We start from the raw sequence: 16,316 nt of genomic DNA on the forward strand, positions 1-16,316 counted from the left end.
AAAGAGACAATTGCTTGGATTACAAGAAAAACACTAAGACACACGTGAATAGACAGACAACACAATAATCTTCACGCTCAAAATCTCTACCACTAAAAGTAGGATTAACAGTCTTCTTATAGGCTGCACTTGGGGCTTGGATCATCCAAACATAAATTAGGGTTAACTAAGTTAACCTAACTTCCACATCATCAGGGTGTTCTCATATGCTGTAGTACGAGATATTTTAGTACAAATCATACAACACAAAATCTATAGTTTCCTAAATTGTAGCCTGAGATAAATAGGGAAACGTAACAGCTAAAATAGAACAGCTACTGCTGTCAGATACTGATGTCATGACATTGAGCATGACATCTAACAAAAACCTGTATTAACTCAACCATACGATCCTGCACAATTTCACACATAGTGTGTCATGACATTAGTCAAGACATCACATACACACAGGAATCTTTTACCACAAAATGCAGCCAATTTAAAAGCATCTACAAACTCCCCCTTTGGCAAATTTTTGACTAAAACAATCTGTCACCACATTATCAGAGAATTTTTGCAGCAGAAAAAAACACATAACACATAACCAGTCAACTACACCTATAGGAATAGCTAATACAATTACAGCTACCATCAAGCAATCATTAAGTATACTACACTACCACACCAGTCAGCATGCATAGTTATACTACTGCTACTACTACCAGACAGGCTACACTACCACATCATACCATCACATCACACAAATCAATAGTTCCTCATGCAACAACACTACTAACTACAAAAATAAAATGTAGAAGTACACCTCCAGAATACAACTTCATTCAACAATACCAAAAATAAAAAAATTTGTTGTCCTGGGGTGACATTACACTACTCCCCCTTTGTTGTCAGAAATGTTGCCAAAGCAACCTTGTTATACAATTAAGTACAAGCTATAATGAAACCAAAAAATATTAAAATCCATAAAAAATAACCAGAAACAGCTGCTTCAGTCTTTAGAGCTGCTGAGTTCAACATCTGCAGCATCTTTATCAGTGCCATTATCTTGACTGGCTTCTTTCTCAACTTCTCTGTCTGATTCGCCTTCTTCTTCACCCTGTTCATCCATATTAGCATCATCAAACTCAGCTCCTTCATTCATCTCATTCATCTCAAGGGAGCTGATCAATCTTTCAAGAGCCAATTTTATGGACTCTAGCTCCTTACATGTTTCCCTGAGCATTGCAATCACAACAACTTTTCTTGTAGTTGTGCTGTCTTTGGATGTTCCAGCTGATGTTGTGACAATGTCAGGAACATGGGTTCCTTGAAATAGTTTGTAGTGAAATGAAATAGCACTTTCCCTTTTGCAGACAGAATCATTTTCACTAAGGATATTAGGATACCGATTCACAATTATACCACATATGATAGATGGGAAGGCAATGAGACCCTTCACACTATAACTCCCGGCATGCTTCATTGTTTGATCAAATATGTAAGTACCATAGTCAAACTTGTTCTTGGTTCCAACAACATATATAAACTTTCCCAGCACAATAGCAACAGTTGACTTGTGGTTTTTGGGCACCCAGTTAGCAGCTCCAATCTTGTGAAGCATTGCATATTTTATGCTGAGCTTGCTTACAAAAAGTTTTCCTTTCAGGGGCCAGGCTTTCACCTGCTTAGCAGTGATCACCTCACATATTTTGTTGTCAGTCACTTCCAGCTCAGGTCGAGCTTCATCAGATCTTCCAAGAAAATTGTTGATAACAGTGGAGGAAAAGGTAACACATTTTCCTCTTACATATACTTTTCCAAAATCCTTTGATTTTCTATTAGCGCAGTCTTCTGATAGATTCACAATGAACTCTTTAACCAGTATTTCATAACATGTAGGCAAATGAACAACAGTTTTCAATAGTCCAGCTTCATGAATTAGATCCATGATCTCTTTATTCTCAAGGACATCTCGAGTCAACTCCCTTTCCAAAGCTATCCTCTTGTGGAAAACATATTTCCACCTATTGACACTAGAAGGGTAATGAAAAGAGATGTTATCAATGGGTACCTCAGGAACACTAGCAGCCAGCTTGCTAGTTGTTGGTTTCTTCCTGGGTGAAATGTTTTGAACATCAACCTCAACATAAGAGTCAGTGTCAACAATAGCTTGAGCCTTCCTTTTCTTGGGAATAACTTTGCTCCAAGATTTGGTAGGACCAACATAAACACTCTGAGATACATCTCTGCCTTTTATGGGACCAGTAGAGGTATTTTTCTTCTTGATAGAGTCAGTAGAGGGACTCCTAGGGGCAACCTTTTTCTTGGGAGAACTTTGTACAGCAACATTACCTTTCCTCCTAGTCATGAGCCTTTTGGCAATGCTAGGCTTCACAACAACTATCTGAGAGTTCATCAAGGTCCACAACATGTGTACCTGTAGCTGTACCTATACCAGCATCAACACTAGTGTTCCCAATGTTATTGACATCCTCAGTGAAATCTTCATCATCATGGTCTTTGTGCACATCCTCATCAACAATGTGGACATCATCATCATTAGAGGACTTCCCTATGATGTTTTTCTTAGTAATAGCAACGGGTTCAGGAATCATGGTTTGCAATGGAACAGATATCCTAGGGACTTGATGATGTTCATTCAAGATACGAGTGACAATTTTAGCAATGACATTGTGAGCATACCTTAATCCTTCCTGGGTTAAATCCTCAAGAGGAGTGGACGATGAAGAATTTGTGGCCTTGGCACGAACAGATTCCTTAGGTATCCTTACATGAGAGGTCCGAGGTTTCTTGATTGTGAGATCATCAGTGTTAACCATTCTTAACGGAGTAATATCAAGAACTTGATTAGGGTTAACCAGTTCAATTCTTGGAATGGCGTCAGGGCCATCAGTGGAGGACATCTTCTTGGGAGAGGAGGAATCAGATTGTTGTGACATCTTGAAGTATTTCAGAACAATTCTTGGTCACGATTGTGGAGAGTGAGAGAGCAGTTCAAGAACAAATTTAGGTTGTTGAATACACTAGGGTAGAGAACAGCCTTTTGGTGAGATGGAGAGTTAAGAGGGAACTTGATATAGAAATCAATTAGGGGATATTTCAAATATTGAATAATTAAAATCTCCACAATATATTCCCGAAATAGAATTAATTGCTATAATTCTTCAGGGGAAAATGCCTAGCTTTCCCTTTAAATCTTCAACTTGATTTACATCTAAGCCCTTTGTGAAAATATCAGTTAACTCTAGATCAGTGACCATATGCTCAAATGTAAAATTTTCGCCCTTCACACTATCTTTGATGAAGAGATGTCTAATGATGTTACAGAAACAATATTACGACATCCTTCTTGACGTTATGCTTCGAAAAACTTTGTTGTGTCCACCTTAATTGAGACCAGTCTAAGCCTTTTGTGTGAATCATACCAATCATCAAATTCACAATCTCATTTGTGACAAGGAAAATCATGCTCTCCTTGTTTTCTTGATTTCCCAAGTTGATTTGTGAAGCATTTGCTCTCATATTCTAGGCTTTTGAAGTTTAGTCTATTGTCAGTGGCTCCTCTCTTAGATGAAATCCATGATCAATAGATAGCTCCCTTGGTACCACATTCCATACAGTACTTCCTTTGAACATGTAGAATTCTCTTTTCATATCTCTAGTCTAGATTTCATTAAGAAGAACCATCATTGTCTTATTTAGGTCAAGGTTATGAATACTCCAGGTAGTTGTAGATGATTCCCTTGATCTTCTGACAGCTTCTGGTAGTTGGTTCCTAACAATAATCTCCCTATGGAGAATATTTTGGATACTAAAAGAAGAACCTTTACCAATTCCATAGGCATATTTTATCTCAGTGCACACACTTGATTCTTTCGTACATTCAGATGTTAAGACATCTGTTTTGACATTCCCACAACCTATTGAGAGAGTAGTCTCAGCTTCTTCCAGAGCATCAATATTCATTGTTAGGTTCTTGCATATAGCAGGGTTGAACTCTTCTTTTCTGGGACCTTCATCTTGTTTAGGTCTCCTTCTTTTGGAGCTTCCTGTTTTGCTTATGGACTTCTTTTCATTTATGCCATAACTTGAGTGTTCAATGTTAATACATAACTTATGCTGAGGTGACTCTATTTTGGCCAGATTTTTCTGTTGAGGGTGTAGCAACCTGCCTAAAAAATTAATGTTTAGAGTCGCCACCTATTCTACCAAGGCGAATAGGAAACCTTTAATGGTTACGAGATTCAAGGTAAGATACTATATTCGGGTTAAGGGAAGGTGTTAGGCACCCAAAACCCTTTCCTAAAGGTTAACATTGCAAAGATTAGGGTTAGGGCAAAAGCATAAAAAAGGGGTAACAGACAGTTATTAGGGTTAAAAGATTAATTATTGAACATGATTAAGATTTGAAGGAGGGGGACTCGCCTTGTTGCCAAGTGCCTACGTACCTCCTTATGGAGGATCAGAGTCTACGTAGTTCGGGGAAGGGTTGTACGCCCTTAGAATTTGAATTTTGATAGGGTTGGGAATTTGTCTCAAAAGCTTTTGAAATAGCCTATGATAATGTGTAATTTGATACTGGAAGTTTTGAAAAGTTTGGGAAGTGTTTTAAGAGTGGGCGTACAACCTTGATTTAATTTGTACTTTTAACCGCAATAATTGATTGATTCAATTACCATAGTTAAAAGATTAATAATTTGCACCATCACCAATTTTAATCGATTGATTCGATTATCACTAATAATGAATTAAGGTATATTTTAATAATTTGATAGAATTTTTATATGCATTGTTACCCCTCGTAATCGATCGATTCGATTAAAAAGAATAAAAAATTTAATCGAAGGGAAGACGGTTAATCATCACAACTAATAAAATAATTGCAACCATTTAACCAAATAATAGAAACCAATTTTATTTAATTAAATAACATTTTAATTAAAATTATTGTTGACCATAGCGATTAATTGATTTAATCGGAACGAACAACAAATTAGAATTTTCAATAATAATATCATATATTTTTTACTTACAAAAATAATTATTAACATTTAATTAAAAAAAAATTAATTAAAACAAATATGTTAGTTAGAAAATATTTAGTTAATTAGGCTATGATTTTATGTGGTCATTATTAGGGTATATAGTATAGGGAGTCAATCAGGGGCGTCAGATCTAGTTGGGAGGAGAATTGAGGGCTCAGATCTGAGGGACTATGGTGTCTATCTAGCTGGCAGCGCATAGGATCAAGGAGATAAACGTTTCATAAAAAATATAATTGGAGGGGAGGCTCGAACCCACGACCTCCCTCTCAAAGGCACGCTTCTTAACCACCCCAACTGGACTGCTTTATTGTTTAACATACGCTTCCCAAATATTATATACAAAACCTGAAGACACATATGGAACTGCGCGCGAAATTTCAAACCAGCGAACCAGGGTGTGACAACTCATCATCTTCCCCAATATTACCTGAGAAACCCTGTAAATTTAACTACGGATTTGCTACGATTACATTCGTAGCAAGCTTACCTGAAAAATAGCAAATAGCACCTGCGCAGGAATAAACGTTTCGCGACCTTAACATCTCCTTCGTCCCAACCACGCGAACCAGATTATACCATTAATTAGCCTTAATTTAACCTCTACAAAAAAACCCCAATTTAAGACCCTAAAAGCTCAAACGGACATCAATGGCGAAACAAGATCAAGACACACAAACTCAACACAAACAATCCAGAAACAATCAGAGTACCAAGAGCAAACATAATATACGGTTAAAACACCATGGGAATGCCTATATCATGCTAATCGAATCAAAGTTTGAAGTGACTTACTTTGACAAAATTGAGGTAATTCTGGGGGTGTTGATGCTATGCTATTGTCCAGACACGTTCCAAATCCTTCAGTGATGCTTTTGCAACCTTCAGTTCTTGTTGAAACCTCTTGAAACTCAAAAATCGAATCCAAGCTCTTTGGTGATTTTTTTTGTTCTTGCAAGTGTGTCTCTCCCTCAATTTTTCGTCCCCTAATCTGGTCCCTTGTGTTTGATACTTATACTGGAATGAATTAGGTTAAAAAAGAGAGCCCAAAGATTATTGAATCCAATTTTGCCATATTTGAGAAATTTGATTTTTTCCTTGAATGGCAAGCTACTATTTTTGATCAATATTGTATCAAATCTTTCCAATCCATGTATGCACGAAATTAAATATATTTTAGACATTAATTGTGATTGGAAATACTAAAAAATCTATTTTCCATCAAAATATTTGATTTTTATGTTAATTAAATCATTAAAATGAAATAAAAAAATCATATTAAATCAAATATAATGTTAAATTTCGTGGAAAATAATTTTGGGCATGCTAATGTCTTGTGGACCAAGAGTGTAACAAAAAACCATGGGCCCATTTGCAAATTTTCTCAACTTGAACCTCCTTTTTTCATATTTGGTCCTAAAAAATCACCCAACTTTGATCAAGCATATCTCACTTAATTTTTAAGCTATGAGGGAGTTCTAATACTTTTTGGAAACCTCAAAGTGTCCTCTGCAAGCCACTTTGGAACATATTTTTCATTTGGAGCTTTTATCTTGATCACATCTTCTTTAACAAAAACTGCTTCTGAAGGATGCCTGAAAATGACCTGTAATCTTTTATACTGTACCTCTCAAATGAAGCATTTCTAGCCCTAGCTTGTGAGAGACAAAGTTGTAGAGAATCCAATTTCCTTCAAAATAGGCTTTGAGTGGGGAATTTTTGATGTTCCAGGTGAAAGTTATGCCCAGTCAAAGTTGGGTTGACTTTCTCCTAAAGAAACCCTAATTTGAACCTTTTGCATTTGTTCATCTCTGAGTTTCTATTAATGGAATCATGATCAAGCTTTGATAAAATGATGGATATACATCCCCATACTTGTTGTGTGACCAATGGTTAGAAGTTTGGATCATGCCTTGACTTTGGATTTGAATTAGTTGATTGTAGATCTTGGGACTGTTTGTGCAGGTAACCTTTGGAGTGATGCCTTGACTTTTGCCATGGAGTTAAATTAGATCACTATAAACCATATACCCTTGATTAGGAGTCTTATCTCATTGATCCCTCTTAGAGGAATCTCAAACCCTAGCCTTAGGAGGCTCTTGGCTAGGAGTGTTGCTTGAATGGAACCCTAGTCTTTGAATCTTTGTAAGTGAAGTAGATGGGGCAAATTTTGGGGTATGACAGCTGCCCCTGTTCAATCTTCTTAAACCTGAAGAGGCGGACAGGCCCGCTCGCCTGTTGCGACCTGAAGGTGGGAGATTATTGAACACTGAGAATGCCCCAAAATTTGCTGATATTGCGGGGTGTGGAGTAGATGCGTTGCTGGCCACAGGATTAACGTGGTAGGGCATGTTTGGGATTGGAATCTGAATTGAAATTGAAATGAGTTTCCGGCTACTGCCAAAGAACGTGGTGCCATATCGCTGCCGTGATAAGACGTAACACGAGGGTTACGATTTGAAATTGAAATTGCCATTATCACTACCGTGATAAGACGTAACGCGAGGGTTACGATTTGAAATTGAAATTGCCATTATCACTGCCGTGATAAGACGTAACGCGAGGGTTACGATTTGAAATTGAAATTGCCATTATCACTGCTGTGATAAGACGTAACGCGAGGGTTACGATTTGGATTGAAATTGAAACTGCCATTATCACTGCCGTGATAAGACGTAACGCGAGGGTTACGATTTGGTTTGAAATTGCCATTATCACTGCCGTGATAAGACGTAACGCGAGGGTTAAGATTTGGATTGAAATTGCCATTATCACTGTCGTGATAAGACGTAACGCGAGGGTTACGATTTGGTTTGAAATTGCCATTATCACTGCCGTGATAAGACGTAACGCGGGGGTTACGATTTAGTTTGAAATTGCCATTATCACTGCCGTGATAAGACGTAACGCGGGGGTTACGATTTAGTTTGAAATTGCCATTATCACTGCCGTGATAAGACGTAACGCGAGGGTTACGATTTGGTTTGAAATTGAAATTGAAAATAGAGTTTGAAATAGGATTCAAGAGAAACCAAGCTTCATTTGTAAAATGATGCTCTGCGAATGTATATGCTTATGATTTGTTGTAAATGCATGCATGCTTATGCAGATGGTACATATGTGAGTGTATATGAATATGGATATGTATGATGACTTTGATGCATTATCTTTTGTCACCCATTGGATTTGTTTAGCTTTCCGAGCAGCTTTGCGGGTCTTAACTCAGATCGTCTGAAGTTAGTCTACTGGGATGTTGCAGTGTTTTTAGGACCAGGCGTATATTGACTACCGGAGATGTCGAGGTTTCAGTCCCCTCCCCTTTTTTTTTAGTCTGATGATTTGTAAGTTTCTTGTTTTAAGTTCAAAGTTTAAAGTTTTTAAAATAAATTATTCATTGCACTTGGTATTGAAATGATGAATCGATAAATATGAAAGGAAAACTTTTATTGGTTGTTGCCTTGAATTGGCGAACGTACAAAAGGTATGAAAGAAAGAAAAATGACAAATAGAAATGATGCTAATACTGCTATTGCTCTTTTTGCTATCGAGGGCCCCAGTAATCCTTTGACTTTGGAAGTTGATGATTGCTCGATTTCCCATCTTTTACGAATGGTCTTGGGCTCGTAGCTTGGAATCTTGCCCTTGCTAGGCTTAGTATTTCTTGACTGCGTCTGAATTGATTGGATGTGGTAGCTCATCCCCTTCCATGGTAGTGAGGACGAGTGCTCCTCCTGAGAACACCGTTTTTATGACATATGGACCTTCGTAGTTGGGTGTCCATTTTCCTCGGGCATCAAGTCGGGGCAGTAAGATTTTCTTGAGAACGAGGTCTCCTTCTTTATAAGTTCGAGGGCGGACCTTTTTGTCGAATGCCTTTTTCATTCTCCTCTGATAGAGCTGCCCATGGCACAAAGCCGTCAGTCGCTTTTCTTCAATGAGATTAAGCTGATCAAAACGGGTTTTTACCCATTCCAATTCTTCTAACTTTGTGTCGGCTAGGACTCTTAATGATGGGATCTCCACTTCGATAGGGAGGATTGCTTCCATACCATAGACCAGGGAGAAAGGGGTTGCCCATGTGGATGTGCGTACTGAAGTTCTGTAACCGTGCAGGGCGAAGGGAAGCATTTCATGCCAATCTTTGTACGTCTTCACCATTTTCTGTATTATTTTCTTGATATTTTTGTTTGCGGCCTCAACAGCGCCATTCATCCTAGGCCTGTATGGTGAAGAATTGTGGTGTTCAATTTTGAATTCTTCGCACAACTCCTTCATCATGTTACTGTTCAGGTTTGACCCATTGTCAGTAATGATTCGGCTTGGGATCCCATATCGGCAAATGAGGTTATGCTTGATGAACCGAGTAACCACTTGTCTTGTTACATTAGTGTAGGAAGCAGCTTCGACCCACTTGGTGAAATAGTCGATAGCAACCAATATGAATCGGTGTCCGTTAGAGGCTTTGTGTCCGATCATTCCTATCATGTCAATCCCCCACATTGCGAATGGCCATGGCGAACTTAGCACATTCAGCGGATTTGGTGGTACGTGTACCTTGTCCGCATATATTTGGCATTTATGACATGTTCTTGCATGTTGGAAGCAATCAGCTTCCATGGTTAACCAGTAGTAGCCTGCTCTTAATATCTTTCTCGCCATTGAATGTCCATTTGCGTGAGTCCCAAAGGTTCCTTCATGAACCTCCTTGACGATCTCTTTGGCCTCCTTCTCGTCCATACACCTTAGTAACACCGAATCGTAGTTTCGCTTGTATAGGACATCGCCGTTTAGGAAGAACTTAGATGCCAACCTTCTTAGCGTCTTTTTATCAATTGTGGAGGCATTTTCTGGGTATTCTTGTTTCTCCAGGTATTCCCTAATATCATAGTACCAGGGTTTGTCATCAGTTTGTTTCTCGATCGTAAGGCAATAGGCTGGTTCATCAAAGTGTCTAACCGTTACCCGAGGTTCGTGATTTGGACATGTTACTTTAAACATAGAGGAGAGTGTTGCCAATGCGTCAGCCATTTGATTTTCCTCCCTCGGGATATGATTAAAAGTGATGGTCTCAAACTCAGCCATTAGTTCCAGTATGAGGTCTCGGTATGGGATTAGTTTTGCATCTCGCGTATCCCATTCTTTATTGACTTGATGGATTACCAACGCTGAATCCCCATATACCTCCAGTAATTTAATCCTTAGATCGATCGCAGCTTCTAGACCCAATATGCATGCTTCATATTCTGCAATATTGTTGGTACAGTCGAAACATAGTCTTGCAGTGAAGGGTATGTGACGATTGTCAAGAGATATCAAGACTGCCCCTATGCCATGTCCTAACGCGTTTGAGGCTCCATCGAACATAAGGGTCCATACCAATCCTGGTTCGGGTCCTTCATCGGGCCCAGGTATTTCATAGTCCCTTACCAGCATAATATCCTCATCGGGGAAGTCGAATTTCATAGACTGATACTCTTCGACGGGTTGGTGAGCTAGATGTTCTGCCAGTACACTCCCTTTTATTGCCTTTTGGGTGACGTATTGAATATCATATTCTGACAGTAGCATTTGCCATCTAGCGATTCTTCCTGTGAGAGCCTGTTTTTCGAACACGTATTTCAAAGGATCCATCCTTGATATTAACCATGTGGAATGGTTCAGCATATATTGCCTTAGACGTTTGGAGGCCCATGCTAGGGCACAACATGTCTTTTCCAACGGTGAATATCGAGATTCGCAATCGGTGAATTTCTTGCTAAGATAGTAAATAGCGTGTTCTTTCCTGCCTGTTTCGTCTTGCTGCCCCAGTACGCACCCCATGGACCTTTCGAGGACGGTGAGGTACATGATCAATGGTCTTCCTGGCACGGGAGGTACGAGTATTGGTGGTTCTTGTAGATAATGCTTTATGGTTTCGAAAGCTACTTGACAATCGTCATTCCACCTGATTGGTTGATCCTTTCTCAGTAATTTGAATATGGGCTCACACGTAGCAGTTAAGTGCGAGATGAACCTTGAGATATAGTTCAAACGCCCTAAGAAACCACGGACCTCCTTCTCTGTTCTCGGGGCGGGCATTTCTTGTATAGCTTTAACCTTGTCAGGATCCACCTCTATGCCTCGTTGGCTTACTATGAATCCCAGCAACTTTCCTGATCTTACGCCAAACGTACACTTGTTCGGGTTCAACCTTAGCTTGAACTTCTTCAAGCGTTCAAACAACTTTTGCAAGTGCGTGAGGTGTTCCTCTTCAGTACAGGACTTAGCGATCATGTCATCCACATACACCTCGACTTCCTTATGTATCATGTCATGGAACAGTGTGACCATAGCTCGTTGATACGTTGCCCCAGCATTTTGCAATCCAAAAGGCATCACCTTGTAACAGAAAGTACCCCAGGATGTCATGAAGGTGGTTTTCTCCATGTCTTCGGGAGCCATTTTAATTTGATTATACCCCGAGAATCCGTCCATGAATGAAAATACTGAAGCTTGCGCGGTGTTGTCCACTAGTATGTCTATGTGTGGTAGTGGAAAGTCGTCCTTTGGACTTGCCTTATTCAGATCTCTGTAATCAACACACATGCGCACCTTTCCATCCTTCTTAGGCACTGGCACTATGTTGGCGATCCATGGTGGATATTCAACTACGGCAAGGAAACCTGCGTCAAACTGCTTGAGTACCTCTTCTCGGATTTTATTATCCATGTCTGGTCGAACTCTTCTGCGTTTTTGTCTGACCGGTGTACAACCCTCTTTGAGTGGTAGCCTATGCACGACGATGTCTGTATCCAGCCCAGGCATGTCACGGTATGACCAAGCGAATATTTCCACATAGTCATGGAGGAGTTTGACCAGTGTTGCTTTTATGTCCTCGTTCAGTGTTGCCCCAATCTTGATTTCCTTGGGTTCCTTATCAGTGCCCAAGTTTACGATTTCGATTGCTTCTTGAGGAGGGAGCATGCTCTTGGATTCCCTTTCCATTAGCCTTGACAATTCTTCTGTAAGTTCATCGTCTTCCTCATCCCCTTCCTCAGACTGATTAGCGAGAGCCTCGAATTTACATTGAGTTTCAGCAGTATTATTATCGGTGATGTTAGAAGGTGATCTGCACAAGTTTATGTTTTTAGTATGCGATTATGATTGTGATTTTGTTTTATGCAAGAATGTTATTTGTCATTTCGAGAAAGCAAATGCAAGAACGAGATAGAGTTTTCAATACCAAATGCAAACGGCAATTTTATTAATAAACTCAACTTTGAAAGTAAATGGGGCCCTTACAAACCAACTCTATGCTTCGGGCGAGGCATGAGCGACATTGTTTTTTTTTATTAATTGAAAGGGAAATAAAACACACGACAAAACAAATTACTTTGAAACATAAACTATCTCCGGTATCTCCAGACTTGTCCAATTTTGAAGCTGTTCTCCTGGTCTAATCATCCTGATGAAGTTGGACGTGCCCTCCATGCTAGATATCATGGATACATGTTCATATCCACCTGTGACAAAAGTTTGTGCGATCGGAGGGAAACGTTGCTCTTCCAGTGCAGCCTTCTTTGTTGGTTGGTATCCTAACCCCAGACGATCACTTTTCTCTTGCACTTCTGGAACTTTGCCCCAGCCTTCCATCTTTGTGTCTTGCAGGTCTCTCCAGGATGTCACCGCCCTTCGCATTTTCTCAATTGGTAGCGTGACAGCAGTGGCAATCTCTAGCGCTTGGAATGAAGTCTCTAATGCTTTTTCTCCAGCCTCAATGTATCGGTATGAGTCCAGATTGCTGACAAATATGTCCTCCTCCCCATTGACGGTTACTATAGAGTTCCCATCCACAAATTTTACCTTTTGATGCAGAGTAGAGGTAACTGCCCCAGCGGCATGGATCCAAGGACGTCCCAATAAACATGTATAGGCAGGTTCAATCTCCATCACTTTGAAATTGATGCAGAACGTGTGGGGGCCTATTACCACAGGGAGGTCCACCTCTCCAAACACCGGGCTTTGCGACCCATCGAAGGCTTTGACCACCAAACGGCTTGGTCTTATTACCAGTCCTTCCAAATCTATCTTGTCTAAGGTGGCCTTTGGCATCACATTTAATGACGAACCTGTGTCTATCAGAACCCTAGATAGACGGGCTTTCCCGCATTGTATGGAGATATGCAAGGCTTTGTTATGCTCTTTCCCTTGTGGGGGTAGCTCATGATCACTAAAGCTTAGGCATGCCCCAGCAGTGAGATTAGCCACCATTCCATCGAATTGGTTTACAGTGATGTCCTTAGTTACGTGGGCAGCGCTCAAGATTTTCATCAGGGTGTCTCGATGTTTTTCTGAATGTATTAACAGCGAGAAGAGTGATATCCTGGATGGAGTTTGGTGCAACTGGTCCACTACCTTATAATCACTTTTCTTAATCAACGCCAAGAACTCTTCAGCATCTTTGTTAGTGGTTTCTTTGTCTTTGGATGTGCTTTTTTCAGTAGGGACCACAGTAGTTTGATCACTTGCTTGTGCCAGGTTCTCATTTGGTTTCGCAGTATTGAATATGCGACCGCTACGGGTCATGCCCCCAGGCCCAACGATGTTTGTCACGTCGGTATTAGCATTGGACTCATATTCCCAAGGGACTGCTTTCATTTTGTCCATAGGGTATGGGTCTCTGACCGGGATGATCCTAGTGTGTACTTGTGTGGGTATCAGCAACGGTGCTTTGGCGCAAGGGATGATCAATGTCTTCCTTGCCCCTTGCCTAGGTATCATCAATGGTTCATTCCTGTCTAGCATGGCCACATATTCTTCCTCAGGATATTCCTTAAATTGAACTACCCCTTGATTCACAAGTCTTTGCAGGGTTGTCTTAAAGGCTTCGTTATGTTCGAGGATGAACCCCTTTGCAAGTAGATACCTCTTAAGGGCATCTATGGGGGAGCTCCGTTGTTGAACAAACTCTTGCTCGGTGACTACCTCTATTGCATTGACTGTGCCATCATGGCGAGGCATAGGGTTTGTCTTTACGTTAGGTTTGTCAAAAGCAATTGCCCCTGACTCTATTAAGTCCTGAACCTTGTGCCTAAAAGCCCAACACTTTTCCAATGTATGTCCAGGAGAATTGGCGTGAAATTCACACCTTTCATTAGCTTTGAAATTGGGTGTAGCTTTTCCGGGAATCGGAGGTGGCATAGGCCTGAGTTCCACTAATTGTTCATTTAACAGATATTTCAGTATTTCACTTTTAGAAGTGGGCAAAGGGTCGAACTTCCTCGGAGGGCCTTGGAATCTGCTCTGTTGAGGTGGGTATGTCATAGGAGGTCTAAACTCTTGGTGCACTACTGCATTGGTCTCCCCTTCCTTCTTTTTAGCGAAGGTTGAGGTGGGCCTCTTTGAGTGATAAGAGTTAGATGAAGCTCCTTGTATCTTCCCATCCTTGATTCCGTCCTCAATTCTTTCTCCGATAACCACCAGATCTGAAAATCCCGAGGATACGCTTCCAATCATTTTGTCGTAGTATGGTCCTTGCAGAGTTCTCATAAACATGTCAACCAGCTCTTTTTCCAATAATGGAGGTTGGACTCGGGATGCCATTTCTCGCCATCTTTGGGCGTATTCCTTGAATGACTCTTCCTTTTTCTGAGATAAGTTCTGCAGTTGCATCCGATTGGGTGCCATGTCCAGATTGTACTTGTACTGCTTTAGGAATGTATTAGCAAGGTCGTTCCAGCTTTGGATATGTGTCTTTTCCAACTGCATGTACCATTCAACAGATGCCCCACTCAGGCTGTCTTGGAAGAAATGCATCATTAGCTTTTGATCATTGGCGTAAGCAGCCATCTTCCTGACATACATGCGTAAATGACTTCTAGGACATGTAAGTCCCTTGTATTTCTCAAAGTTGGGTATCTTGAACTTATGAGGAATAGTCAGATCCGGCACCAAGCTCATTTCGTAGGTATCCACATCAAAGACATCATATCCTTCTACTGCCTTCAACCTTTCTTCCAACGCCTTGATTTGTCCGCTATTTCTAGCGCTCTCTTCAGAATCAGCTTGGGCTTGCTTATGTTGGGACTCCTGATTCGGCTCGTCTACCTCACCATATTGTAAGTCCACATAATCCTCATCCTTAGGTGGGTTGTTAGCAGGAATGCGAACAGTGCGAAGCGCCCCCTCTTTCTGAGTGGCGGGAACGAATCCTTCATGGGAGGCTTCTCCCTCTTCATGGGTTTTGGTAACTCTCTTTGATGAGTGGGTGTTTGACTTATGAGGGTCAAAGCCTCGAACATATCCTAACAGTGGATTGCCATCGTTTGGCATCTCCTCATACCGATTCCGAGCTTCCCTAGCTCTCTCCTGTTCATCCTTAATGTCCTTCATGAAGCTCAACATTTGAGCCATTCCTCCCTTAATCTCATCCACAGTACCTTTCAGCTGGGTTACTTCTTCGCGAAGGGCGGCTTGGTTCTGCTCTAGTTGCTCCATCGCTTTCTTCTTCTGAGCTCGGGTTTGGTACACAGGAATGGTTGCTTGATTGTCTTTTCCAATGGTGTGACTGGAGATAAAGATAGTTTTTTTTAATGCTTTGTAATTAAATATGACATGCATGATATGAATGTTATGCTTATGCTATGTTCGTGTCTTATCCACATTATTATAGTAAATATACATTCTCTTTTTTTTTATTCTTTTTCTTCTTTTTTCTTTTTTTTTTGCATATATTTATTTGGTGAATATTATAGGAACAATAAGTAAATGCGAAAATAAACACACTTTATTAATTGAAAAGAAGTACCACTTCATTGTTGGTTTACAAAAAAGGAAGGGAAACTGAAATTAAAAATACTCAAAATAAATTAAATTAAAAGTACTTGAAATAAAAGCAACAAGGAAATAACATAAAGCTAAGAACGCCTTTGGATGTCTTCTTGGAACTTGTCCACCATATCTCTACAAAGCTTCATGAACTCTTTGACTACTTCGGGAAGAATGATAGGAGATGATTCTGCTTTTGCCAAACTCTTTGGAATATCTTGAATTAAATCATTACACAAGAAGACTAGCTTATCATAATCATCGCGACATTTCTCATAGTCTTCAAGCATCTTAGGAACCATGCTCACATGCTCACTTGCCGTAGAAACAATTGTGTAGAGTCTTTTCCAATAGTCTCTTTCGTTTAAGGCTGCCTCGTGTATCTCTTTTTCTCTCATGAACACTTCCCGAAGTGATACCATGGCTTGATATGCTCTATTATACTCACCAGTGCGCTGTAAAAGTGCT

At 40.3% G+C, this 16,316-nt stretch overlaps 2 protein-coding genes across 2 annotated transcripts; both read right to left on the bottom strand.

Annotated features, from left to right (window-relative positions):
* Positions 1-988: 988 nt before the first annotated feature.
* On the bottom strand, positions 989-2,347 carry LOC131649090 (uncharacterized). Its single transcript, XM_058918835.1, has one exon. It carries the CDS (start codon positions 2,345-2,347, stop codon positions 989-991), a length of 1,359 nt encoding a protein of 452 aa, XP_058774818.1.
* Positions 2,348-3,663: 1,316 nt separating this feature from the next.
* On the bottom strand, positions 3,664-15,518 carry LOC131649091 (uncharacterized). Its single transcript, XM_058918836.1, has 4 exons — positions 15,031-15,518; positions 14,794-14,874; positions 12,531-14,226; positions 3,664-4,149 (listed from the first exon to the last, which is right to left on the bottom strand). Exons 1-4 carry the CDS (start codon positions 15,516-15,518, stop codon positions 3,664-3,666), a joined length of 2,751 nt encoding a protein of 916 aa, XP_058774819.1.
* Positions 15,519-16,316: the final 798 nt, after the last annotated feature.

The sequence above is a fragment of the Vicia villosa genome, linkage group LG2, assembly GCF_029867415.1.
Source record: "Vicia villosa cultivar HV-30 ecotype Madison, WI linkage group LG2, Vvil1.0, whole genome shotgun sequence".
Taxonomy (NCBI): Eukaryota; Viridiplantae; Streptophyta; class Magnoliopsida; order Fabales; family Fabaceae; genus Vicia; species Vicia villosa.

What these genes read in the sequence shown, in the direction of transcription:
- LOC131649090 (XM_058918835.1), bottom strand. Translation starts at nt 2,347, where the DNA reads ATGACTAGGAGGAAAGGTAATGTTGCTGTACAAAGTTCTCCCAAGAAA.
- LOC131649091 (XM_058918836.1), bottom strand. Translation starts at nt 15,518, where the DNA reads ATGGAGCAACTAGAGCAGAACCAAGCCGCCCTTCGCGAAGAAGTAACC. An exon ending in ATCAAGGCGTTGGAAGAAAG is followed by an intron (nt 14,875 to 15,030) that starts GTTGAAGGCAGT and finishes CATGTATGTCAG; the next exon opens with GAAGATGGCTGCTTACGCCA. An exon ending in AGTGGGGCATCTGTTGAATG is followed by an intron (nt 14,227 to 14,793) that starts GTACATGCAGTT and finishes AGTGGAACTCAG; the next exon opens with GCCTATGCCACCTCCGATTC.